At 43.8% G+C, this 26,994-nt stretch overlaps 1 protein-coding gene across 1 annotated transcript in view; it reads left to right on the top strand.

Moving 5' to 3' along the window:
* Nucleotides 1–15,331: 15,331 nt before the first annotated feature.
* LOC118238208 (extensin-like) overlaps nt 15,332–26,994 on the top strand; it is a 15,868-nt gene continuing 4,205 nt past the window's right edge. The window contains exons 1-3 of the mRNA XM_035438857.1: nt 15,332–15,436; nt 17,307–17,363; nt 25,550–26,994. The exon at nt 25,550–26,994 is cut by the window's right edge and continues 150 nt beyond it. Of these exons, the coding sequence (XP_035294748.1) occupies nt 15,332–15,436; nt 17,307–17,363; nt 25,550–26,994 (1,607 nt within the window). The remainder of the gene's footprint in view (nt 15,437–17,306; nt 17,364–25,549) is intronic.

Consider the following 26,994-nt stretch of genomic DNA (forward strand, 5'->3'; position numbering starts at 1 on the left):
GCTTTTATACATTATAAAAATATTTTGGTGCAAACTTCCTCAATTTTATAAATGAGGAAAATGAGATTCAAAGAGCTCTTACTTTCTTTGAATAATATGTTGGCGCTGGAAGGCAGACTTCCTGAAATGACACCAGGTTTCGTTTCCCAAAGTGTGTTTTTCACAGGAATGGTCTTCAAGGTGCTACTGGGGAAGGGAAAAGTTTCTCTTGCAGTAAGAAAAAAAGGTGCAGGCATAACCTCTCCCCTCCTGCCCGATGCATATTATCCTATTAAAGTTTTTGAGCATTCCTATTGTAAACTGAGTAAATTGATTTCATTGTGATTAACTGAACATTCCCCAAACACACTCACCGACAGAGCTCTGCCAAACTAGAGCTTTAGAGTTTTAAGAAATGGCATTCCGTGCTACCCCAGACAAAAGAAACATGTAAAAATGACACCAGATTTGACAAGCAGGAACCAAAGACGGGGAAGTGGACCTCTGTGGATACACAGCAATCAGAAACCAACAGGTGAGGAAGGAACCTGGGATTTCACCACCCATGAGTCTAGGAGTCTTTGAGGACTCTTCTGTGGAAACACACCATGACCTCCACCACCACCACCGTCACCACCACCACCGTCACCACCACCACCACAACCACCCCATCACCATCACCACTACCACCATCACAACCACCCCATCACCACCATCACCACCACAACCACCGTCACCACAACCACCATCACAACCACCCCATCACCACCATCACCACCACAACCACCCCATCACCACCACCATCACCGCCACAACCACCCCCATCACCCCCATCACCACCATCATCACCATCACCATCACCATCACCGTCACCGTCACCGTCACCATCATCACCATCATCACCATCACCACCACCACCACCACCAAGAAGAACTAGGGAAAGCAGACACTTGTTTGAAATTAGTTAAGAAGGAAAGGAGGACGGCATCTATAAACTTAAAAGGAAGACATGCATATCATGTAGTTTTAGGATTTAGGTGGCTGTTTTGACCTTGGATTGATTCAGAGATCATTTTGAATTGCATGATATTAACTCACTGAATTGTGTCTACTCAAAATTCATATGTTGAAGTTTTGCCCCAGTATCTCAGAACATGCCCTTATTTTATAAACAGGGTCATTTGCAGATGTAAGTAAATAAGGTGACGTTATTCAATTACAATACAACTAGTAACATAACAAGGAGAAATTTGAACACAGAGCTATACACAAATCATGTCATATGTAGGTGAAGACAGATGCCAAAGTACTGCTGATGTCAGTGATGAAGACTGTCAGGAAGCTATCAGGTGTTAGGGGCATGTCATTCACAGAATGAATGTTCCCTTATACTCTCCAGAAGGAACATTCCACTGATACCCTATCTTAGGCGTGTAGCCTTCACAGCTGTGAGACAAGACATTTCTGCTGTGTAAGCCTCCTGATTCTGGTACCTTATTATGACAACTCCACCTACTTTGTGATGGAACGGTCTACCAACAGCAACTTGCAAGTAACAGTTCGTCACTGAAGAAAGTCTGGTCAGGAGCTCCAGGAAGTGAAGCAAAGACTATGAAGGATGCTGTTTACTGGTTCACTTCCTCTGCTTCATGCTCCCTCCATCTGCTCTCTTACACAAGCCAGGGCCACCTGCCCACAGCAGACTATGCTCTCCCACGTCAACCAACAGTCAAAACGGTCCCCACAGTCATAGACACAGGCCATTCTGATACAGGCAACTCCTCAGTTGAGACAGCTTCTGCTCTTGGTTATGCCAAGTTGAAAATAAAAGCCAATACACAGTCCTAATACTATAACACACATGGCCCAAAGCTATTGTAAGCCATGAAGCTATTTATATGTCTCTATTCCTTACCCCAACATAGGGTTCTTGTAGAATAAATACACAGTAAAAAATAAATTACAGCTAGGCATGGTGGAACATGCCTTTAATCCCAGCACTCAGGAGGCAGAGGCAGGCAGATTTCTGAGTTCAAGGCTAGCCTGGTTTACATAGCAAGTTCCAGACCAGTCTGGGCTACATAGTCAGGCCCCATCTTATAAGCTGTGGTGTATATGTTCGTATTATATTCATTATAAAATATGTGCTGTCCATATTGCTATACTAATCCAGTAGGTGTGTTTATTCTGGCATCACCACAAACATCAATAATGTGTTATATTACAATAGTTTTAACAATTACATCTGACTGGCCACAGAAATTTTTTAGCTCCATGTAGTCTTGCGAGGCTACTGTCATATGTGATTTACTGTGTTGACCAAAATATTGCTAATTAGTGCATGATTGTGTGGCAGGGAAGACATGCAGAGGTTCCTCCATGTTGCTGACAGTCCAAGTTAGGCTGGACTAGAATTTGATCTCCTTGAGGACAAGCCCCGCAGAAAATTACTCAGCTCAATTCTAGGAAACTGAGGTCAACTTGTCCAGCTAAATTACCTTGGCTTTTGTTAAACTGCCTGCTTGTTAAACAGCAACCCTTGATGCTGCAGCTGCTGAGCGAGAAACCAGGATATGAGTTTTGCCTTTAAAACCCTTTCCCCTAAACACTCAGGGCTACACTTGGCCCCTAATACCTGAGTGTAGTCCCAGCTAGCTAGAATAAAGACTTTTAGTTGCCTCTAAACTGTGTCTGAGTGATCATCTCTGAAGGGGCTCCCCATAACAGCTGCAGAAGAAAGCCCAATTCTGAAATCCAATTACTTCAGTCCAACATAGACAGGTCCAATGATTGCAGCAGATGGTGCTAGGGCCTACCCATAAAATCTCTCATCACCCACCACGCCAGTGCACTTAGCCGGGTAGTACTGTAAGCTAAGGAAACACTCAGCCAGTCAGGGGGTGGGATGGAAATGTCCACTAACCAGACATCCCTCAGCCTGATGGGAGTTGATGAAAACAGCTATTCTGTGTCACAGAGTGACTTCTGGTGTCCCAGGGGGTTTGCAGTCACTGTCATTACACACCTCTTTTTAGTTTCCTCCCGCCTCCCCCCGCCCCCACATCCTCACTCTCTTGTGAGCATGTCCCTGATACACTGTTTATGAAACCCTTTTCCTTTCTCTGGATCTGTTTTTAAGGTGCCCCAGCCAAGAGGAAGGCAGAACATGACAATTCGCTCGGTTAAGGTTTAAACTCTTGTTCCACCAGCTGATCTGTTTGTAATTGGTTTGTTCCTCTAAAGAAACCAAAGAAATTTTATTTCATAGACAAATTAAAGTTGTCATTGATGCTATAGACAAAAGTTCTGGTTTTCCCACGCCAGGCATGTACGGCACACACAGGGTTAGATTTGTCATGAGAACACGTGAGCTGGCATGGCCAATTAAATATAAATGAAGGTGATCTCTTAAAGAGCAATGCGCAAGGCCTCACACTGACCTCCCTCCGTCTTAGTTGGTGGTAGATGAACTCTGAGATGGCCCCTGGAATTCACATCCGGTTCAGCCTCCTACCCTTGTGTAGGGCCTGGTCTATGATTTGCTACAAACTAGTGTATCAATGCAATGCTACTTGTTACATTGTTATGTAAGATTACAAATTCTGCTTGTTTGTGCTTTCTCCGTGCTCACAAAACTGAAACTTATCCCCTTAACCACCAACTTGGAAGCAGAACCTCAAGTTGAGACTCTTGTCCCTGTGAGGACAGTAGCAACTCCTCACAGACGGTGAAATCACTCAGCTGGGTCATGTTTGGCCCCCTAACCCATAGAACCATAAGCCAGCACTGTTCCAAATGCCCAAGCTGTTGGTATTTGAAGCTACAGTAGAAACCCAGTTGGTAACCCCATGACTGATGCCTCCTCAGGCTAGGTTCCTGCTGACCTAATGGACACCATGGATATGAGTAGAAAATAAAGCTTTGGTATTTAAAGTCACAGTGCATTTGAGTGTTGCTCAGTCTATTTTTGTGTTCTGACTTGTATATAAGGCAAAACCTTCTGCTCTGGCCACCTGGCTCCCACATTCCTGAAGGAAATGTCTTGGAGTGTGCAGACAGCATTGCCTGAACAGATCTAAAACTCGGCTTTGAAGTCTTACGTCCTCCTCCAAATTAATATTCAGAAAATAATGTCCACACTTTCACTTCTTCAGGTTTGGAATATGACCCCGCCAGAGACCTATGAAGTCCTACCCCTGAAATACACATAGTACTAATATGGTGCCAAATTTCAGAGGAGTTACCTCGAAATTTAAAACAGCCAGCTCCGTCCTTGGCAGGAATAACAACAGCTTCCTTCTCTGCTTGGTGATTTGCCTTTCTGACATCCTGTGTTTAGCGGGAGGTTAATTAGACACAATTGCCACACTGCAGCGCTGCCCCAGGGCACAGCACAATGGGCCAATTTGGAGTCAGCTGTATCTTAGAAACCCTGGGAGATACCAGCCTTCGATCTCCAGCTGGTTAAAGCACTCTCCTTTACTTGTCCAGAGGCTTCATGGGACTGGAGGTTTGCAGCATAACCCTAATTGGACTGACGTTTCCATTGCAAGATGATGCCCAAGGACAAACACAAAGGCAACCTTTTGATGTGTTTACTTCTAGGCTCCTAGGCACAAGTGACAATGCAGGCATCCAGACACCTTTCTTCGGAAATCAAGGCCTATAAACACTTCTGCAGGGTTTTATGCCTCAGAAACCAACTCTCAGTTAGACCACGAGTGACCCAGAAAGCTAATGCAAATGTAAACAGAGACGGTGAGTGTTCTGGAGTGTTCTGGGATTAAGTTCTCCAGGCAGCCTGGCTGACAAAGGGGAGAAGTCATCACACCCTGACCTGGAAAATCTCTTCTCATCAGGTGGTCTCATCCTCAGGCTTCTACTTTCCAGTCCTGCCTTCCTTCTATCTCAGCCCACCCTGGCTGCTGGAACAAAATGCTTTAACCAGAGTGTGTGATACCACCAGGGATGGCTTCTTCCACGTCCCAGATCGAGGTGGCAACAGGTGACATACCTGATGAGGACCCACCCCCAGCCTTACGGGTGGTATCATTCAGCTGTGTGCTCTCTCGCCCTAAAAAGAGAACAGCATCCCTTGGGCCTCTTGTAGGGTATCAACCCATTCATGAAGACTCCACTTTCCTGACATAATCACCATGCAAAGGGCTCAGCTCTGAATGCTATCACCTTTGGGGTTAGGTTTCCATGTGTGACTTCTATATTATTGTTGTTTGAGTCAGGGTCTTGATATGTAGTCCACGTTAGCCTCAAACTCACAATCCTGCCTGTGTGACTTCTGTGTCTAAACACATATCCAGACGGTAGCAACTCATATCCTAACATGAAAGAAGCTTGCTCATCCCTTGGCTAAATGCTCTTCATGGCTCATTTCAGTCCAGATGCCTAATTGGCCCACTCTTCTCAGGCTGTTGGAGGAAACAGGTTGGATTTTAATCTCAAGCAGCTCATCCACCCATTACTTTCCCTCTCTAACCTTCACTTTCCCCAGAGAGAGACAGTACTTCAGAAGTAATAGGATTCGCTTACACTACATAGAAAGTCCTTCATCTGGATAGGCATTGGCTAGGATTTTTTTTTAACCACTTTTCTTTTTCTTTCTTTCTTTCTTTTCTTTTTTACTACTACTCATTCTGTTTAGCAGCTAATTATGGTTAGTTCTGAAGTCTCTGGAAAAGTGTTACACCTTTTATATTAGTGTCTTGTTTTCAGCTATCTTGGAACTCTCATGCTAAGAACAACTGTGTTACTGTTTCTGTTCAGCTGCAACCTAGAACGTGGTGAGGTGAGAATAGTCTTCTGGTGCAGATGTTGATGGCTTTCAGCTGACTTGTTCTCTGGAGTGACTTACTCAGTAAGGGTTAATGGAGTGCACATCAAAGACATCACCATAGTACTGAGCTCCCTGGCTGTCCTGAAATGTGGTCATTTTCACAAATGTGAATTCTAAGTGAGAGTGCTGAAATGGATGACATGTTTCTCAAGATCCGTGGGGAGGAGACAGGCAGCATGCTAGCTAGGCTTTACGAAATTAAAGTCATCTTGCTCGTTCCTTTCTGCTGCTTTTAGGTATGTTCCTGTGATAGTCTGCTTTTCAGGGGTTTTCTAGGATATGCATCTGGATACAGGCACGAAAGGCTGGGTCCTCTTTACATAGTACATTTGTAGGGAAGAAACTTGAGACCCTCTGGAGAGGTAGCGCGCGCGCGCGCGTGTGTGTGTGTGTGTGTGTGTGTGTGTGTGTGTGTGTGTGTGTAGGCACACACATGCGCACGCATGCCCGCGAGTGTGCCAGATTGGGGGGGCAGGTCTCAGGTGCTGGAGACTTTTTTTCCCTAAAGGAAATCTCCTTTTGAGCTCCAAGGAGGGAACAAACTGTCAATGAAGCATGCAATTGACATTCGGAATCTACAATAAAATTCTGTGTGAGATAAAGTAGGACTAGTTAGTGATACAGGAGGAGTTATCTGTGCCAGCATGACATCAGTTCTAATCTTTGCATACAGAATTTGAAAAATACTGCTCCCAGGGATTCCAGTCAGACTGTGGTGGCCCAGAGTTTCTTCTCAGCCAACCTTGAGCCTAGAGACTAAAGGGAAGGAGAGACAGGACACAGGAGAGTCAGCCTGAGAAGGTGGTGGAAAGGCACAAACAGGATGGGAATTGCCTTGCACTCTGCAGGTGGTGATTATGTTAAAATTGCACTGACACTGCCAGCATTAGTTTCAAAATGCCATAAATCTCCCTAGCAGCTGCTTTGCAATCCGTGGCTCGAGCAGAGTTACCACTGTGGTTTCAGGCTCTGGCCACCTTCCCTCCCCTCCCCAGTCTCACTGTCTCGCCTTCTCTGAAGTTTCTGGAGGCATCTTGCCTGTTTCCGGGGCCATGTCTCCACATGCTCGTTCATTACACAGGCCCTCTTTCTGCACAAAAACTCCATTGATGTCTGCATGCTTCCTATCATCATGGTGGCCTATGTTATGCATTGTCTTGCACCTGTGCTGTAGTATGCTGTCATTAACTTCTTACTACAATAATCTCGACATGGGCAGTTTAATCAACAAATGTATCAAATAACGGTTATATTAAAGATGATGAAATGACATTGATTATGCTGGTTCTTATGGCAGGGACTCCTTTTTTAAGGTTATTTATTATGTATACAGTGTTCTGCCTGCATGTATGCCTGTGTTAGACCCCCGAAAACTCAAGTATTCGGGGTCCCAGGCCACGTTCTCGGTCACCCCAATCACCAGGCGGATTCGAGAGCTTGCTGCAAACTGCACGAGGCTTCATTGTAATTTAACGAGTTAACCCCATGTTAGCTCGGGTCTTTCACCCACCCGCCATGGCGGATGGCTAGAAAAGACGACGGCTCCTTGGGTCTCCCAAAAGATCTTATAGGGCAGCATAAGGGGAGTGTCTAGGGGTACGCACAGGCTCACGATTGGTGTGCTTCCAGGCTTGGAGGGCTTGCCCTGTGTTGATTGGTCAACTGGTTGTTATGGCTCATAGGCCCTCCCAGGGTGGTTGCTATGCTCTCTACGTCATTGCTGTGCGCTAGTCCGTAAAGCACACCCAGGGTCGTAAAGCATAGCGCCACCAGCTAACCTCTGATTAGCTCCTTGTCACGAGACAGGCATCTGATTTTAGTGACTAGGTCAAGGTCATAGAAGCACATGTTCGACCATTATGGCTGCCAAAAGGGAAGCCGGTTCCTTCACCTGCAGGTCAGAAGAAGGCACCAGATATCATTGTGGCTGGTTGCGAGACAACATATGATTGCTGGGAATTGAACTCAGGACCTCTGGAAGAACAGCCAGTGCTCTTAACCCCTGAAACATCTCTCTAGTCTGGCAGGAACCGTTTTGTAAACTGTTGCAATAGTCAGATAAACTACTATCGAAAAGAGACACCAAAATACGGTTACTAACATGGTCACTCATCCGCACGCACATCCGAGGGCCATGCTGCTGGACAAGCCCATGAGAGGAAACCCACTAGGCTTCACTTGGCTACAGAAGAGAGTGCAGAAATGTATCCCTGGACGTGCCAAGCTGACGTCCTTTCATGGAAAGGAAGAAAAGAGGATAAACGTGAGGGCCAACTGGCAGCATCTACAAGACTGTTTTCAGCTTTAACCAAAATGGAGGGAGAAAAGAAGCAAACCCCCCAGGAGAGGCAGCGAAGGCTCTCTGTTAAACAATCCCTCTGTCTGTAGACAGAAATGGCTGATGGCTGAAGAACACACATTTCTGATCTCTGTGCAAGCAAATGCAGATTTATGGGGTCCCCAGATATATATATATATATATATATATATATATATATATATATATATATATCCTATAAAGTATGGATATGTGTTGCTCCCATTCAGCTGTTACTCTCACTACACTTTAGGAGCTGCTAGATTGGAGCTGGTGAGATGGCTCAGTCAGGAAAGTCACTTGTTATGCAAACCTGGCGACCTGGGTTCAGTTTCCTGAATTCACAGGATGGTGGAAAGAGAGAACTCACCTCACAAAGTTGTCCTCTGATCTCCACATGTTTGCCATTGCATGTGCGCCTGTATGGGCACACATGTGTGCTCACATACACACTCACCCATCATGCACACACACACACACACACACACACACACACACACACATGCACACACACACACACACACACACACACACACACATACTCACCCATCATGCACATACACACACACACACACACACTCACCCATCATGCACACACACACTCACCCATCATGCACACACACACACTCACCCATCATGCACACACACACACACTCACCCATCATGCACACACACACACACTCACCCATCATGCACACACACACTCACCCATCATGCACACACACACTCCACCCATCATGCACACACACACAACACACACACTCCACCCATCATGCACACACACACAACACACACACTCACCCATCATGCACACACACACTCACCATCATGCACACACACACACACACACACACTCACCCATCATGCATACACACACACACACACACACACACACATACACACACACACACCTATCATGCACACACAACAATAAACGAGGCACCAGATTTCCAGCCTAGTAGAGAAGTCATCAGCCCAACATCATGGCCTCATCAGCATCATGGCCTGGGCAACCAGTATCACGTGTCTCACTTAGTGAAGGGTGGACGTGCAGAGTCTATAAAGGGGTCGCTTATAGTCACCAATCTGGAAAGACTAACCCACAATGTGCTGGGTAAATATGATAATATTAATAATAAACAATATATCTTGAATGTGAGTTTATACTTACACGTTAATTTTGGCTGTGCAAAGATGGTTTTTTTTAATTACTTTTTTCTAAAAGTTTATTTTTTATTTTACATACCAACTTGGGAAGCTGAGGCTGGAAGATTACAGTGAGTTCTACACCTACTAGGCTGCTGTGTGAAACTCTGCCTCTGTTTATGTTAGAAAACACTTACTTCTTAGTGTATAACTCAAATTAAAAAAAAAATGTTAGTGGGCTGGAGAGATGGCTCAGAGGTTAAGAGCACTGGCTGCTCTTCCAGAGGTCCTGAGTTCAATTCCCAGCAACTACATGGTGGCTCACAACCATCTGTTATGAGATCTGGTGCCCTCTTCTGGTGTGCAGATATACATGGAAGCAGAATGTTGTATACAAAATAAAATAAAATCTTAAAAACATGTTAAATGTCATTACAGAACTGATATACGAAGGCTTTCGAAGGGAAAAATAGGATTTTTATCATAACATGAAAATGCCTTTATAATTGGAAATCTAATAATAGACCACTCTTTTCCTTCAAGGGTCCATTCTGGTGAATTGAACTGCATAATATCACAGATGAAAATTTAGTCACAAAGATAAGAAATTTTGAATTCTCAAACTGCATTTAAATTTGCTTGTTAAAATAAATTCACACTCTACATTTCTCTGATCCTTCCCTATGGTTAAAAATCTTAGAAACTGAAAAGTCTGGTTGGGTGGGTTTTATAAGAAGAATCTCAGGGCTAATCTGATTAGTGTGTCCTTTAGGGACTAGTTCATTTTATACCAAATTCAGCCTCAGCTTTACAACCAACTAAACAACTGTTGGCTGAGACCCAGAGATTTCCATTGTAATATTCTATTTGAAGTTGGGGTTTTGCTTGATGTCCAGTGAAGCTTTGTGGAACAGCTACTACCTTAATGATAGAGCATTAAATAAAGGCAAAAAGATGAGACAAGGGAACGTAACACAAAAACCAGATCTATGTTGCTGGCAGGTCACTCTTAATTGGTGGCACTGCTACCAGGAGGACATCCCAGAGGCTGGAAGAAATGTCAGGGAATGGCACAGCAGGGGGAAGAGCAATGCTTGGGTTTCTACAACCATTTTCATCTCCCCACCTATTTTCTTTAATTTCTAAATCTTAATTTAGAAATTAATCAAAATCACATTTTCTAGTTTTAATTCCTATGCTTCTAGGAAGTTCATGTGACCCAGACTAGATAAGCAACCTCCCATTTCCTAAAATGTAGTAACTGGTTCAGAGAGAGACCCACATCCAGATAGAGCCAAAGACGTAATCAGACTTCCTGCTGGTCTACTCAGGAGGTAAATTCTTTTTGGAAGATTGTGAAAGCCAGGTTTATTCCCACTCGACCTTTCTCTTGTTTGCTTAGCTACTTCCTGAAACTTGCAACCAGAGGCCAGCATGTACACTTATTTTTTAGGAACTAGAGCCAAGCAGTACATTCTGTTGTTGGCGCTCCTTACCTGGTTTCTGGAAAGGAGGTCAGCACACTGTTTGGGGAAGTCGGAGCGAAGGCAAGCAGTTGTCTATTTCAGGAGACTCACTGAAGAGGCTCTTTAGACACTAGTCACATGTTGTCACCGACGGTTTCTGTGACTGGGGATGGCTTCTCTCCACCCTACAGCATCAAGGTTTTGAGGAAGGTGTACAGTCTGAGGATATCATTCAATGGTGGAGAACAGGTTGTTGCTATCAGCTAGGGCCTGTCTGGGGCTACAGGCCAGAATACTCAACTGTAGCTCTCTGTAGTGTTTGGGTTTGCTCACAGCATGGGGGCTGCAACTTCAGGGCAAGCACCCTGTGAGGAAGCAGGCAGAGGCTGGATATCATTACTTCTAAGACACCTTTTTAGCGGAATATCCAGCCCAAATTCAAGAAGAGAAGGCCAAATAGGAGTGTTTTTAAATGCATTTTAAAAATATATTTTAAAGCTGTCGTAGATGAGGAAAACAACATTCCTTTACAAAATCCAAGTGAGACGAATATCCATCTATAGGCAGGAAATTAAAGAGTAGCATTGAACAGTGTCTGTCAAATAAACAAAGCACTGCCATTGGCATCCTACTTAGCACTATGACAGTATCTGACAGAATTATGAATAAATATAAGTAGAAAAACTTAAAGTGATTATCTCTGGTTACTGGGAATCCACTGAGGGACTAGGCAGATAGTGCTCAGTGTTGTGAGTTCCTCAGGAGTGCTTTATCATTTTAAAAACTATGAAGCTGCAGGATTTGGGGTAAAAGCATAAAAGTTAAATTTCTAAATATAATTATAGATACAGACAGACATTTCCTTGTTCAAAAGCCCCTTAGCTGTTCTCACCTCTGTTTTGGGCTCACAACTTGAGAGCCTCTGCATCAAAGCAATAAGGTGGACAGCTCCTAAGAAGTGACATCTGAGGTTGACCTCAGGCCTCCACATTCGAGCACACGCGTGTGTATGTACTCACTTATGTAAACACACACAGAATTTAATTTTTAATTCCAAAATAGAGCTAAGAGGGTTGAATTGGTTGCAGAAGTTTGTTCTTACTAGGAATGTAAACACCCCCTGGCCAGAATGTTAGAAAGAGGACCCAAGGTTCTCAAGTCAGAGAATAAAGCTTTACACAGAGTTGAGAAATGAAGTCTGCAAATTATATAAAACCTGGCCTAATTGTTAAAGGATGTGTATACTTCTAAGTGGCCTCACATTGGAGATAGTTATAGTGACTTTTTGGAAATAAAACTGACGAGGAAGTTTCAACACAACGCCCAGAAGTACAACACGGGAGTGCTGGGGAGCCCAGTAATGGAAACTGGGTGGAGGGAGAAGAGACGGCAGAAAATGGCCGTCTTAGGCACATGCCACAGCTTACCCATGGAGATCAGAGAACAGCCTGCAGGGACAGCCTCTCTCCCTCCACCCTGTGGGCTACGCTGATGCAAGCCTTTACCTACTTAGCTACCACACCAGTCCAGAAAAGCAATAGTCTTTAACCGAGAATGTGGGTTGGAGAGAAATGGGGAAATGAAAGCTGGAGTTTGATGAGAGCAGAATCAAATGTTAAGGCAGTAATACTAACTGGTTCTAGAAAGAGTAAACACAATTAAACAAAAATATCTTGGAGGAAAATCCCAGATCGGGGGTTCCTAATAGGGTGGGAATATTTTGAAAACTCTTTTTACTCCTACAGTCCTACAAAGAAACAGTGATGTGATTAAAAATATATAAACCCATGGGAACATAGAGAATTCGGAAGCCAGAAAGTAAATGACTAAGGCTTAAATGTCAGGATGGCTGTGAGCAAAGCAGATACGAAGGTCCCAGGAAGGAAAATTGAAAAACAATCTGAGTCACAGCACAAAGGCACCAACTAGTCAAACCAAGGTTAACCAGGCACATTAAAATATGGACTGGGGTGAGGGTGTGTTGAAGAGACACTTAGATCATGGTGTTTGTCTGACAAACTTACTGAAAGAAACAAACTTACTGTGAGAGAATAAAAGAGAGATCCAGAATAGGAAACACTGTAAACACGGGAGTTAAACGGCCTCTACATGCATGATGCTGAAGTCTTTGTGTTCTGAGGACAGCCAATCATCATGCAGAATCCTAACCTGACTAAAAGAAAATGTGAAAGAATAGAAGCATGGGACTTGTAGGAAGTGGTCTAATGGAAGGAAGGAGAGAGAGAGAGAGAGAGAGAGAGAGAGAGAGAGAGAGAGAGAGGAGAGACTAGTAAAGCATTGCTGTCCTTGGAAAGCAATGGCCTCCCCAAAGGAAGCTTGGACTCGTGTTCAGGAAGCCTGTACACACTCATTCAAGAAACAACACATAGGGGCAGGGCAGACATGGCTCTCAGCATGCTCCATTTGGGGGGGACATGTATGTGCATGCTGAGGTTAAGGTTACGAGCCATTTGAAATGGAAACATGGATGACATAAATGTTTCTGGGCATGCTGCATTTGAGGTCACATCGCACGGTTTCAAAGCAGAGAGGTGGCAGCTGAAACGCTGCCAGGCAACCCTAACATTAAACTGAGGCAGATTTTCTCCACCTCACCTGAGAGAATTCATCCCAGGGTCTCAGTGACCTTAGCCAGCTCGCCAAGGTTCCTCCAAAGATTCTTAGAAGAAACAGAAAGAAAGAGCAACTTTAAAGGCACATTAATGGAAGAGTGTCCCCTTCAAGTGCCCAACTCCCTTTGCAAGTAGCAAATTTAGAAATATCATTAAAAGAGATTAACTTTCTCAGTTCTTAACAGGTCACGGACCTAAACATACAGAAAACACAATGAATCACGTGATTAAACACTTTGGGAAAACAGCAATCTCTTGATTATTTAGGGAAAAAAAACTCGTTTTTTTCATATATTTAAACAAAGGAAATGTCACTTTGCTCCACAAGGCATAATAAATATGGCTAATACCTCATCACAATACCACAGAGGTAGAGTTTATTTTATTTGTTTCTTGGCTTTTTGAAGCAGTGGCTCATTGTACAGCCCAGGACAGCCTATGGGGCCTTACACTGCTCGGGTATCATCAGGCTCCTGTCTCTGCTGCGATTGTGCAGACAGCAGGCGTGTACTACACCATGCCCAATGAACATGCTACTGTAACAGAATGCAGCTTAGCCAACAGCGTGATTGCTGCCTGATGAGAGCAATTGAAACATGCCTAGATGTGTGTGTGAGAGCGTGTGTGTACATGTGTGCTTGAATGTGCATGAATATGTGTGTGTGCGTGTGTATGGATGCATGCATGCATGTGTGTGTGCATGGGTGTGTGTGTGTGTGAATGTTGTATGTGCATGGATGCACACATGCATGTGTGTGTGTGCATGGATGTGTGTGTGTGTGTGTGTGTGTGTGTGTGAATGTTATATTTTCATGGATGCACACATGCGCATGCGTGCATGTGTGTGTGTGTGTGTGTGTGTGTGTGTGTGCGCGCGTGCTCTCACGCATGCATAGGTAAACACATGCTCACAGAGGTCAATGTCAGGTTTCCCTGTGTTGCCCTTCAGCTCTCCCTTGAGGTGGGCTCTCAGTAAATGCAAAGCTCACTAACGTGTGTCTGCAATGTGTTCCACAAAAATCCTTATTACCTGAGGGGACAAAATGTTCCTCAGGAGATGCTTATTTATGCCCAGAGTGCAGCCTCTCCCTGATGGACAGCTGCCTTGTTTGGGACTTGTCAGTTCTGTGAAATTTTGATCCTCCTGTGACATTGAGGCATACCGTATGTAAGAGCAAACAGTTATATTGAAGAGAAAAACAAGCAGAAAAGCTAAGCAGCCTTCCCTGAGGCCTGGGATGGGCTCAGGAAGAAAGGAAGTAGGAAAAGACAGATCCCAACTGAAGAAACTCTCCCCCTGCTCTGCTGCCCAATGCAAAAACACAGTTCTTCCCTCAAGAAGAAGAGAGATTGCTCATCCTTGAGTCAAGCATGTGTGGCCATGGTATGGGACACATGGACTCAGGTTGCCCTGAAAGACACATTCCACAAGTTAAAAACTGTCTCTGATATATGAACTGAGGTTCCCAGAGGAAAAAAAGAAATGGCATATAAATGTTTCCGCAAGGCCAAATGAGTGGACCTCAAGATTACAAAGAGCTCAAATGTGGAAGGCAAGTGTCAAATTACCTTGTGCTGCTTTTGGTCCCTTTCACGCCTGCATGGACAATCCCTTTGACTGAGCAACATCCTGTGCCTGCTGAAAACAACAACAACAACAACAACAACAAAAAAAACAAACAAACAAAAAAAAAACAACAAACTTTAAAACTATATCCACAGCCACTCACCACTAACTTCTACCAATCCAGAAGCCAAGAATGCCCCCAGTCCTCATCTAAAACCAGTTAGCAAGGGTTTCCCTTCCTTGTTGTGACCTGCTGACTTGTCCCCACCAGCATATTTCTTTATGACTTTTCTTGTTCTGTACCTAGTAAAGTCTCATGTCACCACTTCCACAGTGGGATGGGACCCAAAGTAAAGGAAAGATAGGCACAAGATGGAGGCGGCAGTCCAGGTGTTTATCCTCAATTCAGTTGCCCTGTTCCCACTGCTTTTAGCAAAACCCGATTCTGAGCATCTGATTCAGAGGTATCCAAGAGGGGTGAGTTATTGTTCACTGGGAACAAGCCTGTTTCCTAGTACCTACACTGTTATAACTATAACTATCTTTAAATATATATATATATATATATATATTATATAATTATATATAAATATAATTAGCTACCACAGTGAAACAAGAAAAAGTTATTGTATGAAAATTTAAAAGGAAGAAGCAAGAATAGGTAAATTTGGCGTTGATTTCTTTGATAACATGTCTGGAAATTGAGTTGCATTCCTCTATAACTAAGAAGGAGGAATAGCCTTGAATGATTAACAGTCTGGAAGAAAAGGGTTAGGGTATAGCTGGTGTGTAAGATAAGCTCTTGTCTAACAGGCATGATGCCATAGGCTAACATGACAAAATAAAAAGCCCCCACCCCAAAAGGAAAGAACAAAATAATAGCTAATGAATTCAGGTGTATAAATATTTTAAAATGTTATATAATAGGGCTGGAGGTGACTCAGTGGTTAGTAATACTTGTTGCTCTTGCATAGGACCCAGGTTCAATTCTTAGCACCCACCTGGTGGCTCACAACCATCCATAACTCTAGTCCCAGGGGATTTAACACTCTTTTCTTGGCTTTGCAAGTACCAGTCACGCACCTGGTACACAGACATATGTGCAGGAAAATTGCCTATACACATAAAATAAGAAATAAATCTTTAAAAAATATCTTATAGCATTTGCATGTCTAAACAAGAAAATAAAACAACAAACTAGCAAAGTTAGTTTACAGAAATCCCTTTCACGCTAAGCTTATGAGCTGGTGAAAGAAAAGATCCCCTTTACAAGTAAAATATCTAGGAAGAAACTTCGTAAAAAAAAAAAAAATGAGCAAAGCTTCTAGAGAAAAGTGTAAAATGCTCCCTAGGGGCCTGGAAATTGGCTGACCTGAATAGGATGAATGAGCAACATAGAAATGTCAGATTTCCATAAGTTAACATATAAATGTAAAGCAAGTCTGACAAAATGCCAACCACTGGTGGGAGCAAGTTGGTTCTATGAAATAACAAACAAGTAGACATTACCAGGAAAATGCCTGAAGGGAAGAGCAATGGGATGAGAACTGGAGAGCATAAGGTCCTTTCCACGAGAACAGTAGGGCAGTGGCTCCTGAATAGACTGAGAGAACTAAACAGATGCTCCCAACAGTAGACACAGGGAATGCTGCAATATTACATTTAATGGCCATCACCTGAGGACACTGGGGGTGGGGATGTGGGAGGCTGAACATGGTCCTCTAATGTGTCCACACCCTAACCCTCCAAGCTGTGACCACACTGTCTAATGTTGTCCACACCCTGGCCCTAAGGTGTGAACACACTGTCTAATGATGTCCACACCCTGGCCCTAAGGTGTGAACACACTGTCTAATGATGTCCACACCCTGGCCCTAAGGTGTGAACACACTGTCTAATGATGTCCACACCCTGGCCCTAAGGTGTGAACACACTGTCTAATGATGTTCACACCCTGGCCCTAAGGTGTGAACACACTGTCTAATGATGTCCACACCCTAACTCTAAGGTGTGAATACAGTCTCAAATGGTAAAGAGGACATTCCAAACGTGATCACTTTTTAAAAATCTTGAAAGTATCCTTCGTGACCCAGATGTGCCCTGTACAGTCAGATTCCTTTATCAAAGGCAGACACCTGGGTCAGAAGAGGAAGAGGAGTGTGGTGTGGAAGCAGAAGTCAGGGTGATAAAAGCATGTAGCCAAATAATGTGACAACCCTAGAAGCTGACAAAGGAAAGGTTATATTCTCCCTAGAGCTCAAAGAAGGAGTGCCACCCTGCCAACACATCAATTTTAACTCGGGGAGTAAGGGTCACGGAACATAACGAATTTGTTTTCTCTTAAAAGGCACTAAAATTTGTGGCAATTTATTATAGCAACAACAGGAAGCTGAAGGACTTTTCTGTAAGTCTTACAACCACTCATTGTTGGGGGGGAAAATCGCATACCTTAGGCAACTTATTAAACTCCAGGTAAATGAGGAATTAAAGCATCGAAACCTGAACCCTTTGACTAAGAAGTCAAAGATGGATTTAAAACTACTCAACAGTTGTAGAGAGAGGGAGTAATGTTTCTAGGGTTATTAAAGATGGAGTAGGGAAATGGTATGTTCTTAAATAGGCTACAGTAATAAACTCTGAAACCACAGTTAAAGTCAATTATTTACATACTTCATACTGTAGGAACCCCCGGAAGCTCAGGCCTCCAGAATCTTTTCCCAGGACCTCGATCACCCCAATCACCACGAGAAAGCAGAAACTTGATGCAAACAGCAAGAGGCTTTAATGAAAGGTGGACGTTTGTACAAATGGGCTCTCTCAGCATGCAGGCTAGAGAGCAGCTCCGTCCCCCAGGCACAGGGGGTTTTAAAGGCAAAAACCACAAGCTTAGGGGAGGGGTATGACCAGAGTCATGGGTTCCTAGAAGGCTCTTTGTCTTGAGGAGAGGGCTGGGAATCAGATGGCCTCCTGACCCACCAGTTGTAAAACCTGAAGACCTCAGGATATGCTTATCTTGCTTGATCAAATGGTAGCTATCTCTTTGTTTCATAGGGACCCTGAATTGTTAATTATTGACACATTGGCCAGTGGGGCAATCTGTTTCCTCCATGAGCCCCTCGGGGATGCTGGCTATCTGGGAATTCTAGGTACCCAGTTATCTTATGGCCTTGTAAGCTGGTAAATTCCAGGCCCTAAGTCATAGTAGTGGCCTTAGTTTCTGGGTTAGGCTGCCCTATATCCAGTTTGGAGAGTTTCCTTATCTGGGCTATATTTCTTTGCTAATTTTTAAGTTTTTCAATACAAGTGCATTACATCGTGTGTCAGTTTGACTAAGAACGGTCTCCATCAGCTCATGTATTTGAATGCATGGCCATTAGGGAGGGGTGCTACTTAGCAGGGATTAGGAGATGTGACCTTATTGGAGAAAGTCCCTGGGGTGGGCTTGGGGTTTCAGATGCTCAAGTCAGGCCCAGGGTCTTTCTCTGCTTTGGATCCAGACGCAGAACTCTCAGCTCCTTCTCCAGCACTGCGTCTGGTAGCACACCCCCATGCTCCCCACCACGATAATGGACTAAACCTCTGAAACTGTAAGCCAACCCCAATTAAATGTTTTCCTTTGTTAGAGTTGCCATGGTCATGGTGTCTCTTCACAGCAGTAGAACATTGACTAAGACACATGTGAATAGGAGCTCAATAAATCTTCTAAAAACATCAAAAAATGTACTACATCCAAAGTCAAAGCATAGCTATCAAAATTATACGAAAAAAATTGCTACTAATCTAAAAAAAAAAGCCATATCTTATTGTTGACGAATTCCCATTCACATGTGATGTAAAGACGTGAAAATGGAAAAGAAGCAAAACCCAAAGGCAATGTTCTTGAGACCGGTGTAAACAGCCCTCAACTTGGAAGAGCTGTTCGAGCAACTCTGAGTAGGAACTCAAACTGAAACAGCGTTTTTCTTATCTGTGGTTACTTGGAATGACTTTAGACAAGCAGTTACTTATGACAAGCAGAAGTATACATGTTGCAATCTCTAGAGAAAATGTGTCTCTACAAACATAGAACAAATGAACACATAAGCATACTGACTATAGCCTTAATTTTAACCTTTAAAACGGGAAACAACTCAAATGTTCATCAATAGGAAAGGATGGAATGAACTACAATGTGTCCATTTTGTAAAACTCCCCAGTTAAGTTTGTCAACGGGACAAAAACAGTTGCAAAACATAGCACGTGTGCTATGGCAGATTTTGTAAAAGAAAACTATATAAATGTCTGCTAAATGTGTTCAAACTCAAAGAATTAAAAAGTAACTGGTGTTTCTTCCTGGGAATTTTCTGGTTAGAAGGGGCAGACTAGGCATTAAAGTGAGATTTCTCTGACTACACCTTGCTTATTTTTAACTTTTGAACTCAGTGAATGTTTACTAGGCAAAGAAGCAAGGCCTAAATAAAACAAGCCTAAGTATAAATGAAATCAATGGACCTAACTATATGTCAGGTGGGTGACTACAGAGAATTGCTTCAAGTGATTTTTGTACATAAAATTTAATATATATTCTAATTTTTTTCCTGTTAAAAGTGACACTGGTCCTTAAACCCTGAAACCATTTTCACAAACACAAATGTGCACACATACAACCCAAACCAGAATTTTCAGTGCAAAGGAAAAGAGATAAATATGACATTTGGGGGAATTAAGGAAATGAGTATTATAGTATTAGGTTTGAGTTAGATTTATTTTTTAATGAATTCATGATTTTATGGGGATGGAGAGATGGCTCTGTGGTTAAGAACACTGATTGCTCTTCCCAGGACCCAGGTTCAATTCTTAGTACAACATGGTGGCTAACAACTGTCTATAACTCCATTTCCAGGGTTCCAATGCTCTCCTCTGGCCTCCACGAATGCTGCATGCACATGGTGCGCGGCTATACACACAGACAAAAACATCCAAGCACATAAAATAAAAACCAAGAAATCTCAATAAGAAAGACTGTGTATGTGTTGTTGATGCACTCAGCAAGACACAAGGTGGACAGTGGTATGGATGAATGTGCCGAGTATATCCAGGGTTCAGATCTGTTTATTTTGTTCTTTGACATAGTTTTTTCACTCCGAAGCCCAGGCTGACGCCGACTGTATAGGCCAGGTAGGCCTTGAATTCATGGCAGTGCTCTTGCTTTGGCTTCCCTTGTGCTGGGATTATAGGTGTGAGCCACATGCCAGGCAGATTCTGGTCCCTATATTATTCATTACTAACAGGACTCAGGGGTCCTGGGGGAAATGGCTGATCACAGGAGAAGAGAAGGAAACGTACAAGTTGTTTTTGTCAAAACACAAATATTGGTTAAAGGCTAATATATACATATAAATACATATATGGGGTATTATTTTGTAAGATTTGACTTGTACAACGTTGTCTATTTTAATAAAAGCAAAATGGGCCACGGAGAAGAGGGGGGCGCTTTTAGGGGTGTTGCTGTGTAAAATGGTGAGAAGTTCAGCGCACCAGTTGCAAGATGGAGCAGTGACCACCACCAATGGAAAGGGAATGTTGGGCGGATCAATCAATATTGAAACAAGGTCCAGCCAGGCTCCGGCTTGTTTGCCTACAAAAGAAGAACTAAAGAATAATGTGTGTGCTGGAGACTTTCCCACCAGTGTCCTTTGAGGAAGGAGCAGATTTCAAATCTGTTTTCAACCGATGAGCCGAAGTATATTCAAAAGCTTTTGAAATATTTGCAAATTTTAAAGTAGTGATTCATGCCCGACAGAAATGTAGACATGATTTGTCAAAGCCAATGTGACCATTAATATACTTTATGTCTCCTACACAAGTTGTCTGTGCGTAAAACGACAGTTTTTGTGGGGATCAGTATATCAGTATATGATCAGTATTTATATTTGTATAGGAATAATTTGTATATTTCATATACAACATGAATAATTTGTATATATTACTTATATTATATAATATATATTTATATATACAAATAATATGTATATTATTTGTAATAATGTATATTATTAATATATAATAACATGAATAATTTGTATATTTCATATATTTGTATATGAAAGACCATGCGGATGCAAGGAACACTGAAACACTACTGTATGTTAGCAGTCATCTGGCTCCTCCAGCATACGATGAGCAGGTAGCACCAGAGGCTTCAGGTGAGACAAAAGTGATAATCGTTCCTCTGCGTCACAAACAGTGATAATATTCTAAAAAAAAGCAAGTAAACCATCTATGAGCTTTCTTTCACCACCATTTGCTTGTCCTCTAGAGCCTCCAAACAGCTAAGCTTCTCATAACTCCACAGGCCACCTCATAATCCCATGAATAAGATGAGAAAACCACCAGACAGTCTTCTCCAATTTGTACAACAGTGAATGAACAAACTGCTTCCTCCCTGTGTCTCATGTCTACAGTGTCTTGGTCAGATTAAGAACTTAAGGTGTTGTACCAACTACTTGTCATTAAATTCAACTGAGTTATTCACAATAGCATCGAAGGTATAAATCTGGAAACTCCCAACTAAGAACGTTCTCCTTTATGGGTCACAACTCCCATTGAGAGATGACATCGAGACTCTAAATCTATAGCTAAGAAAACCACCAAAACTAAAAACATAAACAACAACAAAATCCAACACCCCCCTGTTCTTGCTTTCACAAAATGTCCAGGCTACATGTCTATCAAGTGGGCAGTACCTACCCATCTCACTTGAGGGCTGTTACTCACAACTTTTGACTAACTGATAGGAAAATGAAGGCAGCTGAGCAAAACAACCATCCTGGTAGAAAAGCCAGGCAGAGAGCAAAGATGGTAAAGATGACAACAATGAGTTTCATCTCAGCAGATTCACCCCTGTTATGGAAGGGCAGACAGACACACAGCGAAAGTGATGTAGCTCCCATCATTAGCAACATAACATGGAAAAAGGAAAGAGCATCCCATTACAAATCACACGAGAGAAGCCAGTGGCACTAACTGTAGAGCAAGGGCTAATTGTGAATGAAAAAGACTGAAACTAAAAAAACAAAATCAGGGGTAAGAAAGTCAAAGGAAGGGATGAAAAACTGGCATATTAGCAAAGTTCTACTTGCACATATGGAAACCCCCAAATTCAATGTCTCTGAAAGGTTAAAAACTATGCTGTAGCCTGATGGTGGCAGGGGTGTGCGCTTCTAATCCCAGCACTTGGGAAGCAGAGGCAGGGATATCTCTGCGAAGAGTTGGAGACCAGCCTCATCTACAAAGTGAGTTCCAGGACAGCCAGGGAATCACAGAGAAACCCTGTCTCAAAAACCCCAAAAACTATGCCATGAGAAGAACTAACAAAGAATTTTAAAAGAAAAGGTATTTTGAATTGTGTCTAAGATAATAGTGTTTCTGATTTTTACTCTTGAAAATAGCATCAAGCTAGACATGGTGTTACCCTGTCAGTAGTACTTGAGACTTGAAGGTAGGAGGATTGATTGTGTCCAGGAGCAGGAGATCATTGATACTGTCTCAAGAAACTCCAGTAAGAGCACTGGAGAGATGCTCATCCTTCCAGACTTGGATCTGGGAACCCTTGCTGGCGTCAATGAGGGAACAAAGAAAGGGTAGATAGTGAAGAAATGGCAGAAGCATGGGTCCAGAAAGCCAGGGGTCAGGTGGGGTCAGGTGAGGTCAGGTGAGGTCAGGTGGGGTCAGGTGGGGTTAGGTGGGGTCAGGTGGGGTCAGGTGGGGTCAGGTGGGGTCATGTGGGGTGTGCGTGTCTGGTGGGTTGGCATCCACCACTACCACACCCAGAACCTCAATGTCTTATTATGTACAGCCCAGGGAGTGGGGAGTGTGGGGTTCACTAGTCTCGGAAGGATGTCCCTGTAGGCAGCACTCTCAGGCTGTGAACACCGTTGAGGAGGAAGTTGCTAGTGTTTGTACACACTGGTCACTCAGTCATACTCAGACCCCAGAGAAAAACCTCACCACCCTCTGAACAGATGCAGGCGAGAAATGCCCATCTATGTATCAATCTCCATATACAAATATATATGCCATACAAGTAAATTTTAAAGTACAGACATACAGTAGAATTAAAATGACAGTATGGCACTAGCCTTAATTATTTTATGCATGAGACTGAGACTTTGACAATACCTTTTCATTGTTCTGAATCACACACTTAGGGTGATTGACTGCCCTGATATGTCTGGGACTCAAAGCGGGGGTTGAGGAATTTTTATGACACAAGACTCAAGTCCAGGAAAATACTGGGCAAACAAGCATGAGCTGATCATCTCATACGTAACAAAGAATTTAGGAACAGAAATCACAACTGGCATCTGCAATTGAACTCCTAGTTGTCTGGCAAAAAATACACATATACAAACAAAACTGTCACAGTAAAATGGCAACAACGATCAAGTTTAGGAAGCAGATACATCTATGTATGGGGATTGACTATACTGTCACCATTTATGTCTTTGAAAATTTCTATAATAAAATGCTAGAGGAAATAAGCTCTGATGATTAAAACAGATGAAGAAATTAAACCATACAAGATGCTATTAAAAATTGGAACAGCTATTGGGTGTTGTATTATAGCATAAAGCTTGACATATGAGAAAATGTTAAGATGAAAACCCTTAGAAATTGAAAATGGACTAAAATTTTAATAGCCTTATAGAAGAATGATTTTAAAACAAACAGGAAAACGAATATTTAAAAGTTTAAAAATGCTCAAATTGGTATATATCTGTAGTTATCCTAGCTACAGACAGCATTTACATAGTTACAATGAAATAAGCCCTCACAGTAGCTTAATAACAATTATGATATAATCACACAGGAGGGGGAAGGAAAAAGGGAATGCGTGTGTGACAGGAACAGATGGAGAAAGGAGGAAAATCCTCATTTTTCACACAGGGTGACACAAAGTGCCAAGATGTCAAGTGGTAGAAACCCAAGCACATTGTTTCAGTCATCGAGGTAAGAACAGAATATTCACCAAAAGTTTAAATTTGTGTCTCTTAGAGCAGGAGATGATGGAGGGGATGGAGAACGATTCTTTTTCATCTCCATCTTAGAGAACTAGTTGACCCTTAATTTTATTACTAAATCCTTAGTTTTATTACTAAATGATGAAGACAAAGAGTTGAAAACAACATAGTTAGCCCTGGAAAAATAAAATGAGCAGTAAAATCAGAGAGATATGTAACCCAAAAGAGAGGATATAAGCGCATTTCAAATCTATGAAATAAATACAGTCCACAGAAATAAGAAAGTTAATTCCTTTTAAATGTTAGTCAAAGGAAATTTAAAAATAATATGTAGGATATCCAAATGCCAGAGTAGGTGGGATACAACAAAGCCAGGAAGGTCTAAAAAACGGTGTTAAAGAAACTTGTTACCTCGAGTGAAAATTAGGGCATATTGCTGGAAGTAAAAAGAGGAACAAAGAAGTAAATAAGGAATAAATTACATTATTTTTACAAAGTGTCCTTATGTGAACAGATTAAAAGGATATGATACAGAGATTAAAAATGGGAAGTCATAGACAGCTGGAACACAGGGGAGGCATGTCTAACATGTAACGTCCATCGGTACAAAGAGCAAGTCCTACCAGGAACACTCCCAAGAAGGGAGATGCTGTGTAATCAATGAAGGCAGGAGAAAAACTCTGACTCTGGGAACTCCCAGTCTTGTGTGCAACATTAATAAAAAACAGGCTTGTGGAAGAATCTATTTATAATCATATTTAGGATGCTTGGGTGGTTATGAACAATGGTCCAATGATTGATAGCAGCGTGATTAACTCTAGGGCAGTGTGCAGTGGGGTGTTGCAGGGATCTGTGTTGGGTCTGGTCTAGTCTAATGTCCTTAATGATCTGGAGAGGGGAGTGAACAGAATTTATAGATGTTACTCAATTTTCCACTGAGTTCAAGGCCCTAAGTTAAACATTTCCTGGCATGGTATGGGTGACTCTCAATCTGGCATAGAAAGGGATGCATTACAGTCCTTCACTCTTGAGTGCTTGCCTTGAGTATTAGAATTAATATTCATTGCACCTGGCAAGCCCCGGGTTCCTCTGAAACATTTTTTCCTTTGGTTCCTTTTGCTATATTTCTACTGAAAGAGCATGTGAAATCGATCTCCCTTGTCCTGTGTTCGCTTAATATTATTCTCTTAGGATCTGAATTTATGCCCTGATCTCGTACATATAATATCACAGCGATCTTCTACACATTTAATTCAAATTGGACTACCAATAGTCAAATGTATGTTTCTCTATTGATTAAAATGCACAGGGGACCCTGTCACATCGGATTCTTTAAAGACCACCACCTCCACCACCACCTCCACCACCACCACCTCCACCACCACCACCACCACCACTCCACCACCACCACCACCACCACCTCCAGCCTCCACCACCACCAACCACCAGCCAACCACCACCACCACCAACCGTCCAAACCTCCACCACCACCACCACCTCCACCTCCACCACCACCACCTCCCACCACCTCCACCTTCCACCTCCACCACCTCCAACCACCATCCACCACCTCCACCACCTCCACCAGCGACCATACCACCTTCCACCGAACCACCACCTCCACCACCCTCACCACCACTACCACCACCAGCCTCCTCCACCAACCACTCCACCTCCACCACCTCCACCACCTCCACCACCTCCACCAACCGACCACCACACCACCGACAACACACCTCCACCCACTTCCAGACCGACCACCACCACCACCCAGTACCCTCCAACCACCAACCACCTCCACCACCTGCCACCGAACAACCACACACAACCTATCGCACCACCAACCAGCCTCCACCACCTCCACGCACCACCACCACCGACCACCATCCACCACCACCACATCCCCTCCCACCACCTCACCACCCTCCACAACCTCCACCACACACGACCCACCCACCACCTCCACCACCCACCTCCGCCACCTCCACCAACCTACCACCCACCACCACCTCGACACCACCAAACACCACCACCCAAGACCTCCACCACCTCCACCTCACCACCATCGCAGCCACCTTCTCACCACCCACCACCACCACCCGACCACCTCACACCACCGTCCACCACCACCGACACCACTCACACCACCTCCACTCACGCAACACCACTCACCACCACCAGCCGTCACACCGTCCCACCACACCAACCACCCCACCACCCACCTCACACCACCTCCCACCGCACACACTCCACCTCCACCTCCACACCTCCAAAACCGTCCACCCCACACGTCCAACCACCTCCACCACCTTCCACCACCAATCCACCACGCACCAACACACCACTCCACCCCTCACAGCCTCCACCTCCACCACTCCAACCAACGCATCCACACCATCCACCACCTCCACCACCACCACACCACCACCACGCACCTCCACCACCAATCACAGTCCACCTCCACTCCACCAACCTTCAAGCCACTCCACCTGCCACCCACCTCCACCTCCACCGTCCACACCTGCCACCACCACACCACCACCTCACACCACCTCCACCTCTCACACTCCGACACACCTCCACCACCCTCCCCAACCTCCACACTCCCACACCACAACCACCACCGACCACCACCCGGACCCACCACGCGTCCCACACCTCCACCTCCACCTACACACTTCCACCCTCACCTCCACCGACCTCCACCCTCATCCTAGCACCACCAACCACTCACCACCAACCACCTCCCACCACTTCCACCTCACACCACTCCACCTCTCACCAACCACGGACGCGTCCCACCACCTGCCACACCGTCCACCACCAACGAACCATCACCTCACCACCACCTCACCACCGCTCCACGGCACCTCCACAGCACCTCCACCAGCCACCACCAACCACCTCCACCACCATCCACCACCACCTCCACCACCGTCCACACACTAACCACCCACCACCACCTTCCACCACCACTCACCACCACCTCCCACCACGTTTCCAGCCTCCACCTCCACACACCTCCACCACCAC

This window comes from Cricetulus griseus, chromosome 2 (genome assembly GCF_003668045.3).
Source record: "Cricetulus griseus strain 17A/GY chromosome 2, alternate assembly CriGri-PICRH-1.0, whole genome shotgun sequence".
Classification (NCBI taxonomy): Eukaryota; Metazoa; Chordata; class Mammalia; order Rodentia; family Cricetidae; genus Cricetulus; species Cricetulus griseus.